At 34.3% G+C, this 12186-nt stretch overlaps 7 protein-coding genes across 7 annotated transcripts; 3 read left to right on the top strand and 4 right to left on the bottom strand.

Annotated features, from left to right (window-relative positions):
* Nucleotides 1-51: 51 nt before the first annotated feature.
* TOT_030000839 (vacuolar ATP synthase subunit H) lies at nucleotides 52-2215 on the bottom strand (the record flags this gene model as incomplete). Its single annotated transcript, XM_009693582.1, is given in 9 exon segments — nucleotides 52-221; nucleotides 296-418; nucleotides 508-572; nucleotides 707-807; nucleotides 950-1036; nucleotides 1217-1446; nucleotides 1531-1656; nucleotides 1674-1904; nucleotides 1942-2215. The coding sequence occupies 9 exon segments, from the start codon at nucleotides 2213-2215 to the stop codon at nucleotides 52-54; spliced, it is 1407 nt and encodes a 468-aa protein (XP_009691877.1).
* Nucleotides 2216-2757: 542 nt separating this feature from the next.
* TOT_030000838 (uncharacterized protein) lies at nucleotides 2758-4699 on the bottom strand (the record flags this gene model as incomplete). The annotated part of the gene is made up of 10 exons (XM_009693581.1): nucleotides 2758-2787; nucleotides 2911-3049; nucleotides 3161-3299; nucleotides 3398-3458; nucleotides 3591-3734; nucleotides 3861-4020; nucleotides 4124-4206; nucleotides 4239-4371; nucleotides 4460-4507; nucleotides 4626-4699. The coding sequence occupies 10 exons, from the start codon at nucleotides 4697-4699 to the stop codon at nucleotides 2758-2760; spliced, it is 1011 nt and encodes a 336-aa protein (XP_009691876.1).
* A 376-nt stretch (nucleotides 4700-5075) lies between these two features.
* TOT_030000837 (U1 snRNP protein) lies at nucleotides 5076-6571 on the top strand (the record flags this gene model as incomplete). The annotated part of the gene is made up of 3 exons (XM_009693580.1): nucleotides 5076-6113; nucleotides 6261-6442; nucleotides 6535-6571. 3 exons carry the CDS (start codon nucleotides 5076-5078, stop codon nucleotides 6569-6571), a joined length of 1257 nt encoding a protein of 418 aa, XP_009691875.1.
* Nucleotides 6572-7148: 577 nt separating this feature from the next.
* On the top strand, nucleotides 7149-7487 carry TOT_030000836 (hypothetical protein; the record flags this gene model as incomplete). The annotated part of the gene is made up of 1 exon (XM_009693579.1): nucleotides 7149-7487. One exon carries the CDS (start codon nucleotides 7149-7151, stop codon nucleotides 7485-7487), a length of 339 nt encoding a protein of 112 aa, XP_009691874.1.
* A 317-nt stretch (nucleotides 7488-7804) lies between these two features.
* TOT_030000835 (hypothetical protein) lies at nucleotides 7805-8352 on the top strand (the record flags this gene model as incomplete). The annotated part of the gene is made up of 3 exons (XM_009693578.1): nucleotides 7805-8003; nucleotides 8108-8152; nucleotides 8291-8352. The coding sequence occupies 3 exons, from the start codon at nucleotides 7805-7807 to the stop codon at nucleotides 8350-8352; spliced, it is 306 nt and encodes a 101-aa protein (XP_009691873.1).
* Nucleotides 8353-8770: 418 nt separating this feature from the next.
* Nucleotides 8771-11715, bottom strand: TOT_030000834 (uncharacterized protein; the record flags this gene model as incomplete). The annotated part of the gene is made up of 7 exons (XM_009693577.1): nucleotides 8771-8888; nucleotides 8993-9073; nucleotides 9168-9330; nucleotides 9440-9530; nucleotides 9648-9713; nucleotides 9981-10861; nucleotides 10992-11715. The coding sequence occupies 7 exons, from the start codon at nucleotides 11713-11715 to the stop codon at nucleotides 8771-8773; spliced, it is 2124 nt and encodes a 707-aa protein (XP_009691872.1).
* An 18-nt stretch (nucleotides 11716-11733) lies between these two features.
* TOT_030000833 (hypothetical protein) lies at nucleotides 11734-12164 on the bottom strand (the record flags this gene model as incomplete). Its single annotated transcript, XM_009693576.1, has 2 exons — nucleotides 11734-11851; nucleotides 12094-12164. The coding sequence occupies 2 exons, from the start codon at nucleotides 12162-12164 to the stop codon at nucleotides 11734-11736; spliced, it is 189 nt and encodes a 62-aa protein (XP_009691871.1).
* Nucleotides 12165-12186: the final 22 nt, after the last annotated feature.

The following is a 12186-nucleotide window of genomic DNA, read 5'->3' as shown; positions in this document are numbered from 1 at the left end:
CATCACGGTTCCCGACCACGATAAACCTGGCCGGTCACTGCCGATAGATGGTCACTGGGTCGCAACCTGCTGCCAGTGCTGTACCATCAACTTCTGCGCGCACAGCATGGCCTGTCTGGCAATATCGCGGTCCTTGTTCGTAATCAAATCCATGACCTTGTCTTTGACTTTGAATTTCTTGCAAATTTTTTTCCCGTTTCTATATAGTCTAGCGAATTCGCCTGTAAAAGTAATTGGGAAAAGCTAGCGACTTGAGGGTTGAAGAGGTTAAAAGAATAAAAAAATGAAAAATTACCTAGGTCAAAGCATGCGATGGATACTGTGGTTGAGTCGTTAGAGTCCAACAGGTCGACAAGTTTGGATATGTTTATAAATTCATCGTGTTCAAACTTCTCGTTGTGAAGGAGCCAAAATTTTTCTAACAAATTGGTTAGCAACTCATTGGTGCGAAGGCTTATATAAAGTTTCATTTGATGACAATAACTGAAATACTTGAATAACTGCTACCTGAGTGTAAAATTGACCACTTGAGTTGTCCAGAATTCAATTCGGAGCAATATCTTTCAAAGTTGCTGAAAGGTTGATTAAAGTGTTGGCATTAAGAGTTTATGATCAAATCCAAAAAGTAAATAGAAGACCAAAATGTCATATTGATATGATGCTGTCTTTCAAACAGGTGTATATAAATATTGCCTGGCCTATTTACCTCAGCTTAAACGTCTTGTTTTCAAGCTGCATGTGCAACTTGTGTATGTTGTCGTACAGTTCGCTGTCGTTCCATTTGTCGTATGCCAGCAGCGTCAAGGTCTACATACATATTGGCAATAGTATAAATCAAAGTAAATGCAAACCAGTTACTGAACTTGAAAAAAAGGTGTACAAAATCGCACTTATATATCATGTGTTTATGTATAGTATCATAAATGTCTAAAATTCTACTTTCTATTACCTGTATTACGTTCATTTCTACCATCACCTCCAGACATTGTGGATTTTTTAACAGATTATTAAAAACCAATATGCATATTCTTATGACCTATACAATCGTCAACATTGTTGTAAGTGAAATAATAACTGTATCTAAATCCGTATGGAGAACACATCTATGTGTGTGTGTATATATATAAATGTCAATATTTATGATAAAACTACGTGCGTATGAAACATCAATGCTCTTAATAGCCGTAACTGTCAATACTTATCTGAATGACGTTACCTTTTCAATTTTGGTTGAGGACAGTAGTGTACAGAGCAGGTGGACAAGCTCGTTTCGGTGTAGAACCGGGATGTACTCCTCGCTCCTCGATATCAGCCACACGCAGAAAACGCACTTGTACTGCGTGTTAGGCGCGTTTTCCTTGCCAAGGTTAATTTTAAGCAGCCTCAGAACGTTCTCATTTTCAATCAGATTGTGGTATTTTTCTGAATTGGGATGGGTTAGTGTTTCTGTTTAAGGATTCGCTACAGCGACGCTGTGACACAGTTGAGTCAGTTATCAGCTGCTATTATGAGTTTATCTACTTCACTAACTTAGTTGCAGTATGTTTGAGAGTGAATACAGCTTCGAGTAGTTGTCTATTGACAGTTTAAGAATCAGCTTAACCACGCTTTCCGCCTCCTCGTCCTTGAAGCAGCCGTTTCCGTATGCGATAAAACCTATATGTGCGTTAAACCCTGCTTTGGCAGTCGCTGTCGGTATCTACTCCAGTTACGGTCATTGTCACTGCAGAGGCTGCTGTTACTGCCTTTCTCAATACAAATACTAGTCTTCTTACCTGTTAACAGATATAATGTTTTTTCTACTATTTTTTTATCCTTTTCGTGCGTCGCTATGTCGTAGTAGATTGAGTACACGTCTCTTCCGTCCAGTATCTTCAGCAGTATGTTGTATATTCCGTTGTCCACTGCAGTCAGTCAGTCGGTTATGCTGTTAAAACTTACCTCTGCATATGTCCGACAGGTGCTGTAGCGAGTAACTTCTCAGCAGTCCTGGCCCTGTTGCGTAAGTTGCGTTGAGGAATATCTTCGATATGAGTTCATTTTTCCTTATCATTTCCACCTTCTCCAGTGTGTTCAGGCTTGCGTACAGCTTCAGCAGCTCCACTGACTCCACGTCCAGCGCTCCTGTGTTCAGCCACTCGTCGTAATCTGGGTTTATCAACTCATAGCTGATTTTATTTTTTTGCATCAACTTGTTCAATGTTTCCGGTTCCATTTTCTTTCACGTTTTTCTATTTTACACCCATTCGTATCCTTTTAAATTTAATTATTGCATTAATACCTATTGTTCTAATTTAAAATTTATAATATTATACAACTTTATCCTCTTTTATTTAATTTTAGTTTACACTCCTTAATTGCACTTATTCCTTTAATTATCACTTTTTTATTTATTCTTTTTTTTTAATTTACTTTATTAAAACTTATTTTTTTCAATTAGATTTAATTTGATACAAATTATTGTCATATACCTTCTATTTTATTTTTCTAATTGTTATAATTTTATTAAAATTTAATGTTTGATCTCTTTTTTTTAATATTTCTATTTAAAACATACTATAATAGTAATATTATGTGTTTTAATTTATATTTATACAATTTCTTATTTATTTTTTCTATTATTCCTCTTTTGATTCCTCCTTTACACAGTCTGCGGCCCCCCCAAGCTTTACCTATTTTACTAACTATTTTTCCATATAATTTATATATGTGTTATGAACTATATTATTTCATCTTATTTTTATAATGTATTCCGTATCATATCACTTTAAACTCCTTGTTTCTGTCCTTTTTATTACTATTCGTTCTTATTTTATAATCATCTACTGATAGCTCTTTTTCTTTCATAATTTCTTGTATTTGGTTCCACTCCTTTCCTTCTCCTCTTTTTTTCTTTCTTTTTTTATTAACTATTTCTTCGTCTGAGTCTTCCATATCTATGTCTGACTGGAAGTTCTCTTCTTGTTTTTGTACGAATTTGCTTCTTTTCAACAGTTTTTCCGGTATTTTGTACGTTAGACCTCTACTTTTGTACTCTTCTCCCTCTTTTCTACTCTTTATATCTGTGGAATCCTCTTCTTTTTCCTTTTCTCCTGGTCTGTGTATGCCTCCACTTACTGATGTGCTCTCCTGTTCTTGCGCACTTATTGTTTCTAGATACTCCTTGTTTCCACTTATGCTCGTTATTATTTCTTCGTCAAATTCGTCAGGCTTATACTTTTCTATGTTTTGGTATATATCATCTTCTGAGTCCTCTTCTTTTTCCTGTTCATTTGTGGCTGTCGTCGGTCTAAATGGCACTAAACATTAATTAATTTTCCTTTGTTTTATTAATTTCCTTTTATATATTAAATTATCTATCTCTGTGGGTCTTAATTCTACTCATATTACTATATACGTCGTTCTGATTTTTTCTTTTTTCTGTTTTCAGCGTGCCAATTGAATGCCTCTATCAGTTCCTACATAAATATCTCCAATTGCTACTAATTATACCACAAACTTGTATTTACTTTTTACTTGTAATTACTACTATTATACTCTAATCAGTGTCTATTTAACTGATTTAATTCATTTGTTTTCTAATTGTTTACCTTTTTCAATTCCAGGTTGTTCGTCAGCAGGTTACCACTACTGTGAGTGCTATTGTCGTTGATTATTATCGATGGCAAATCCTCGTTTGAGAGGTTAAAATTGTAAGTCAAGTTCAAAATTTTATTTGCTTTAAACTTGTAGCCCTAGAAATACCACATTTCACAAAAATATAAACTTTATTCAGCTAAATTCCACGGCATCAACTATGCTATTGCTACTTTTGGCTGGTTTCGTTACTTAGTACTTACTATCTATATATGTGTTCCTACCTTCGACAGTAAATCTATCGTTTGGTCCAATTTGCGATTAAAATTAACGTTATTCAGGTTCGTGTGGTAGAAAAACTTTTTGTAGAAGTAAAAACCGAACTCTGTGAAGCAGAAGTCCCTATCTTCCTTAGACTCTCTTACGTCTTTCGAGTCACTTGCCCTAAGTTTCCATTAGTTGCCCTTACTATATACTCTTAACTTATTTATACACTGGTTTTAATTCTTATTTATATACTAAATTTGTGATTAATCTATTTTGATACGTTGTTTCCAGTTGTCTCTTCACTTTCTCCAGTAGTTTATAGTCCAGTCCCTTAACTAGGTGTGTGTGCTCCTCGTCGCCTCCCTGGGAATTTTTATTTTAAGGTTTTTAACTACCATATAACGCGACTCCTCCTCCGTCTGCTTCTTAAACAACTCATATTCCTCTTGCACTTTTCTATATTCTTCTTTTAACTGCGATCTTTCTAAGGCTCTGTTTCTGTACACTCCTTCCCCTGGGTCAGGTTCCCTGAATAATCATTTGTTACACAAGCTTGTTATTAATGGTCTAGGACTTAAAAAACATTAATAATTAGTTGAAATGTTGCTGTACTTACGTTGGTTCTGGTTTATTTGGGACGAATTTCCTTTTGTAATTCTTAGGCCTACACATTTCAATCAGTTTTTAATCTAGAAATTGTCATTTAACGATAGATTGAATAGTATTTTAGAAGAATTTAGTTTACTTATGGGTATTTTGTCTATATGAGGGCTATAAAATACCTTTTCTTTAATATGTTGGTCGGTATACCAACTTTCTCCATTACGGTTTTAAAATCAGACTTATCACTGCCCATTTTCTATTTAAAAATATTTAAATATGAAATCAATAATGTGTGTTGGAAATAATTAATAAATTTTATTCAAAAAAGTATGATTAATTGATTCAGATGTTAAAATATCCACCACACAACTTTTGTAATAGTTTTATAGTCTGGTTTGTTTTATTATAATTAATAAATTGATTAAATTTTATATATTTATAAATTTTATATAAATTTACATGGAATCTTGATTGTTATTTTTGTTTCATTCCTTTTTGGGTTGTTTTTTATTTTTGATGGTCTTAATTTATCTGAACTTAAAGGTTAATTGATATTTTAGCGGTTTCTTGCTGAATAAAGAACATTTACAGACCGTTTAATGGATTGGATGTTTTGATAGTATTGTATTATGTCTTCACACTTATTAAACGGCCAAACGGCAGGTGCTGTTAATTTTGTGCCACAAGCGAACGGCGTTAACCCTGCGCATACAGACGTAAATGGAGTTTTGCAACCAATGGTTCCCGGAGATCCCAATTTGGTTCCAATGGCACCCCTTGTCGCTCCTGGCGGTGGATTGCCAGCACCGAATAACGCGATCGGCAACCCCAATCCCGCCATGAACTTAAACCAGATGCCCGCACTTTCCCTATCAACCCTAAACAGCATTCCCGTGAACTGGCTGCCCAAAAATCCAATATACACGCAAAAGGCGGAGTCGGACCCCTCGATTGAGCCCAACCAGACTCTGTACATTAGGAACCTGAACGATCGCGTAAACACGAAGGTTATGGAAAACGCACTGAGGGAGCTTTTCAGCGCGTACCCGCTCCTTGACGTTATTTTGATGAAGTCGTTCTGGAGGCGCGGACAGGCCTGGGTTATCTTCTCTACCATTGAGAACGCAGCCAAGGCGATGTTTGAGTTCAACGGCTTTCTGCTTTACGGCCACGCAATGCACATAAATTACGCCTTGGAGAAGAGTTACCTGGTATCTAAGATGAACGGCACCTACGTTCCCAGTGACCGCAAGGGTGTTAAGATGAAGCCGAGGCGGATCAGGCAGAGGGAGTTGCTTTACTACCAGTCGAACCCCGCCATGGCTCCTCCAAGCGTTAACCCAATGGGAATGATGCCAGGAGTGGGCCTAGACCATTCTATGGGCGGCGTCCCCGGATTCCCGCCGGGAAACATGGTTCCTGAAATGCCTGGCTTCGACGGCGCCGGCATGGCCGGGTACGGGGCCCCTGATCTCATGGGCGGCTTCCCTCCTTTCAACGCAGGCATGCCAAATAATATGGGCCCCGGCTTTCCCGCCGGTGGAATGCCGCCCACATTCCCTGCCCCCAATATGAACTCTGGAGTTCCCCCTGGTGGCCCTGATTTGGAACGCGCCGTTATGTTGGCGCACAAGAAGGCAAACGAACTCAGTTATAGGACCCAAAACGTGAGTTTAATAATATTTCTTTATTATTTATTAGGATAGTCTAATTATAGGCAATAATAGGTAGAAAAGGCACTAGTTGATACATATATAGTACCCGCACATTGATGTATTTACGACTTTTATGCCGGTGTGTCATGTAACCTGTAGGTCGTTAACAAAACACTTTTTGTTGAAAATTTGCCAGAAAACGTAACTAACTTGGACGTTGTTAACGTTTTTAACAAAATGCCCGGCTTCGTGGAGGCAAGAGTTATCATTCCCAGGAGAGTGGCGTTCATAGATTTCGACTCAGATAATAGCTCGAGTTACGCATTGCAAGGTTGTACATCGTATAATTAGTTAGTATATAAATTTGAAATAGTATGTATCATTTGCTACTAATAAAAATTCTATAATTTATACTAATTTTTAATTTTTTTAGTCCTTCAAGGCCATTTGATAAACGGCCAATCAATTAAGATAACATATGCTAAACGTTGAATATGATTAAATGTATTATACACTTTTAGAATGTGATAGTAGCAATAAATGAGTCTTAAATGAAAGTATTTGATTGTGTATAAGTATATTTCAATATATTTGTATTTATGTGTAACATATACTAATAAGTTGCTACATGTAAACTTGAGTATATACATATACTTGTATATAGTACTGTGTATATGAACATAGACAAGTACATATAAGTGTGTGTGTATTTATTTTAATATACAAGCATATAATATGAATTTATTATAAATAAATAATAACATTGTTTATATTTATTTAAATTTACTTACTTTTACAAGTGTTAAGTCATTAAAATATTGATAGATCTAATAATTATTAACATTGAGAAATGCATGTATAAATTTTAAAGTATTTAGATATAATTCCAAATAAAATTAATAATTTAACAAAAATAAGGCATCTTTAATATAAATAAATTAGATTATGAATTTAAATAAAAAAAATATTACAGTTAGTATTGTAATATAGATTAATATCGTACTAGTAAGAACATTACAGTTATAATAAATTTTAAATTGGTCTAAAATGGACAATATTACAATGTTAGATGTTAAATATAAAAATTATGAACATTTATATAATTATTCAGTACAATATAATGAATATATGCTCAAAAAGTTAGATCAACTGTGCAGAAAAGACAGTAGTGTAATAGAGGAGATAGATAAAAAATTAAAGATACTCAAGGAGTACAAGTATGCGTTGCTAGATAACTACGATGGAGAGAGTGAAAAGTGCCAAAATCTAATGAATCAGATATATTTAAGCATAAGGAACTACACGAACATAAGATTGTATTATCAGATGAGGATGCACCTCAGCAATTGGACTTTGTGGAAAATATACACTGGATATCAGGGATGATGGAGGTTAACATAATCTAATGTTTATATTATATTCATACGCGCTATGCAGATTATTTATTTTAAGTTTCCTTAGTATTTTTGCGTGCCTATGTTTCTGCATAAATAATAGATATAAATCGCCAGTAGTATAGATCACTGTTTTAGCATCTAAAGATCTCATTATATTATTCACAGTAATCACTAATTATCTTATAATTATTTTAATTAAGACTATTGCGTTTTAATTTAGCTCCCTTTATATTAAATCATTGCTCTCAATAATTACAATATTTGTGACTTTTAGTTTAAATCGTTCTAACAGTTGAAACTATCATCATGGATTCATCTAACGGTAAAAGAGAACCCAAGGTGTCCTTTAGTTTTTTCAAAAATCCATTGGATAAAACTGAAAATGGTGGTCTGAAGAACAGCAGAGATCATGGCAACGGTAATGATGCCAATGTAAACTCTCCGCCCAGCAAGCATAGGAAATTCATGACTAAGGTTATTAAACCATCTGAAACGAATTTTAATGGTAAGTGTTCTGATGCTATCAAGATTATGTTAGATACAAATAATATTACTGCTAATATTGTATTTCTTATTATAAATATGCTTGATCATTAAATATAATTTTAGCCAAAGATAAACCTAAGGATTCTGAAACTATTACGGGCATGAAAGGTAATTTCATTAATTATTATTATTTTTAGGATTGATGACTATTATTGGCGCCATTGGGTCTATACTTATACTAGGCGTTAGTATAAATATAACCTCAACTTACTTATACAATAAATACTTTAACAACTAAATGAAAAGCCATAAGGATTGCAGCTCTCATTACTGACATACTTCATGCCGCTTCACCAAGAGAGTCATAATGCTGAAATAAATAAAATATGAATTGGCCATAGGATTTTTATTTTAATAAATTATTAACTAATTATCTCTAATATTACTGAATGTATATTTAATATAATATTGTGTCAACATCACGTATATACATATGTATTGTCTTAATTATATACATGTGCATATATACATATACACATTGTTCATATGATTATGCTTTTATATATATTGCTTATATTCATATGTGTTTTTATATATAAATCCATGTATATATACACTTGATTACACACATACTCACTTTATATACATCTACTCTATACAGACATACATATCTACTCTATACACACATTGTATGTATACACTCAACAGTATATTTGTTAATGGATACGCATTATGATACTCACTCATATACTTATAGTTTAACAGCGACTTTCTATTTGTATTATATTATGCAAAAATTATATGATACAGCTGATTAATTTGAACTTGACTCAATCCGTAAGACAACTTTATGAAGCGGCATATTTTCAGTGTCAAGTCATTATTTCCACAATTGACCCATAACCTACACATGCTTGTGCCATACTTCATCAGTCTTGTAACGACTACAGTTTTCAGTAACTAGTTTCTGTATGTATAACTATCGAGTAATTTGTATTTTAAATTTACTTTCCGTTGAACCCTACTGCTATTTGAAACTTGTAATCTTTCAATAGTGAGAGTGTATAATTATCCACATCGTTACACAGTCTACAGTCAACTATTATGCTTTATTACTTCTGATTCTGCTTAACTACCATCCTTGACGGCTACCTAGCTACTTCAATCTACTTTTACTTTTTACATTTTTGAGTGTGTTAGTGGTATTTTAATCGTCATTCCTTTTGTCAGGTGTCCAAAGTACGTTTCATTTGTTGAGAATGACTTTATTTCATCCACGTTTTTACATGTTAACTCGATGAGATTGTAGTTATATATGGACAGTATTTGGCAGAATACGACATCTCCTACGTTACATTGTCATCCTATCATTAAATAGCTTTCATTATTTCTACTTATCTATAGTACCAGCTGATACTTAATATCTTATTATCCTTTTACTATTACTGTTTATACCTTGTGCCAATTGTGGCTTTATTTTCTTTGTTGCTCCTCTAAACCCATCGATACACAGTAGGAATCCTTCGTACAGGTCGTTTATGTTTACCTAAATTACTCAATCACTCTTAATATCTCTGAGCTACACAATAATACTAGTAGCAGTAGTCAACTAGCGGTTAGTACTAGCAACAGTAGCGAATAGTGTCTGCACTATTTTACTCACTGTGTAGTAGTCGTTGTTCTTATTCGTTATTATGCCTATCACGTGGTCTCCGACTCTCGGCACATACTAAACACGAGTTATGTGTCATAATTGTTGATATTGCTTCTGGTACTTATGCTACGCTTACCATCATGTTGCTCATTCTGTTATTTAACAATTATTATTATTATTGTTGGCGTTGCTGTTATTGTTGCTAGTGCTATTGTTGTTAAGGTACAGCTATTGTTATTGTTATTGCTGTTACTATTCTTCTTAATATTCTTCTTAATATTATTATTATTGTTATTACTATTGTTATTTTTTATTTTACAGTTAAATTATCGTCTATTGTACTGCGTAGAACACTCCCAGTCCCAGCGCCAACAGCATACTCGCCTCCCTAAAGGCCGACTTTTCCTTTTTCAGGTGCTTGAATATCTCCGGGTAGTACTTGTCCTCTCCCTCCTTCGGCCCCTTGTTTGCCAAACTTCCTTCCTTTCTCCTTATTTTTTCCTCGTAGTAGTCGTTCAATCTCTTTACCAGCTCTCTGTACTCCTTCACTCTTCCTTCTTTGAGCAACTTTTCTGCTCTTTCTGTTGCTTCCTTTTCTTCTGGCGTCAATGGCTCTGGCAGTGGTGACAATCCTTCTAGGTCTATTCCTTCCAATTCTGCTTCTCTATCTAACTTTTCCTTTTCTGTTAACTTTTTACGGTTTTTAATTGCTTCGTTGGTGCTTCCTTTTATTTCTGGTGGTTGGAACGGCGTTTTTTCTTTATCTCTTCCTGAAACTTCCTTAGTCTTTCCGTCACCTTTTGGTGACTTTTCTGGGTCTCTTACTTTATTTGATGTTTTATCTTTATCTGTTCCCTCTTCTGTTTGTTCCTTTTCTCCCAGTACTCCTTCTACTATGTCTCTCACCAGTCCTCCTTCTAACTTTTCCTTCAATGTTACGAACAGCTTATCTAATTCCTTCTTTCTGTATTCTTCCAGCTCCTCGTCTGTTTTTCCGAAGAATATTCTTTTAAATCCTTTCCAGAACGTCCAGCCAGGGTCACTTTTGATTTTGAACAGGTTTTGAAAGAAGTCCCTTATATCTATGTAGAAATCTTTACTCGTTACTCTGATTATGATGTTTTCCAGCAGTGGCTTCAACAGTGGCACCAGTATTGGCACTAATATTTCTGCGAATCTGCTTTCCAGCTCCTCCTTCGCTTCCGCTACTTGACTTATTGTTTCTGCGAATTTTTATTTTTATTGCTTTTACTGTATATACTAAATGTTACTATTACCACTACTACTTATACTACTTTACTACCTAATTATTAACATTTATTATCATCTTACAACTATCTATCAATACTGTACCTTTATCTGTCAGTTCTACACTGCTTGCTTCACTCGATATTAGTTCCAATTCGTTGCTGTACCTTGCTAACTCCGACAATAACTTTCCTTTGTACTCTTTCGGCAACTTTTGATTAGACAATTTCTCCAGCTGATCTACCAAATTGTTTGGATGCTTCGCAAAGTATCCTAGATTTTCTGTTAGTTTTGTTATCAAATGGTTTGATAGTTTTAGTGGCAATGTGTTTCCCTTCAGGTTAGTTTTACTCAAGAGTTCGGTGTCTATCAACTCACTGAGTTTTTTATCTTCCTTTTTACTTCTCTTAGACTCGGTGGTACCTATCTTATCTATCGGTACACGTACTGGCTTTATTACTTTTTTACTTAAATCTACTTTGCCGCTGGTTAGTGGAACTTCTTTATCTGCCTTCTTGCTATCTTCTGATGCGCTTTTTAGTGATTTGCGTTCTTCTGTTGTACTAAGAGGCTCGATGCTTCTTGTTAAAATGGAATCTTCTTCTTTGTGAATAAAAGTAGACTTAGATAATATTAAAACATCATCTTCCAAATCATCCGTGTCACTTAAATGAGTGTTAATATCATTCAAATCATAAAAACTATCAGACGAATTAGTTTTGTGTTCTAAACTTTCATCTTTATGTTTTAGGAGTGGGGATGAGGAACCAGCTATTTCAGAGGAAATTATAAATTTAAATAGTATAAATATGAATATTGACTTCATCATATTATCTAGAGGATTTATTTACATTTGTTTATGATTGTGATTTTCTTGCTTGTACTTTATTATTACTGTTATTGTCCTATTTTCTATTCCTGCCAATGTACTTATTTGTACAGGTACTCGACTGTACTTTTTATTCCTTTAAACTTCCATTATAGCGATTCTTATCGATTATCTAGTCTGAATATCATATTTACCCTTTAGTGTGTGACCATACCAGCTTTAAATCGTCTTATAGTCTGTGTGTATCGAGCCAATTATGTAATGTCTAAATTTTCCTTCATTGCTCCTTTTTTGTTGATAAAACCGCCCGTTTGTAATTATGATTATTGTACAAATTCTTATTCTGTTGATTATTATCATTTATCTTTTTAAATTGACGGGCTATTAATAGAATCTTGTTGTTCCGGGTTGACAAAAAGGATATACTTCACTGAACCGAATTTAGACATTTGTTTATGGGTTTCGTATAAT

Source organism: Theileria orientalis, chromosome 3 (assembly GCF_000740895.1).
Source record: "Theileria orientalis strain Shintoku DNA, chromosome 3, complete genome".
In the NCBI taxonomy this organism is placed as follows: domain Eukaryota; phylum Apicomplexa; class Aconoidasida; order Piroplasmida; family Theileriidae; genus Theileria; species Theileria orientalis.
This window is presented reverse-complemented; position numbering and strand designations above follow the sequence as displayed.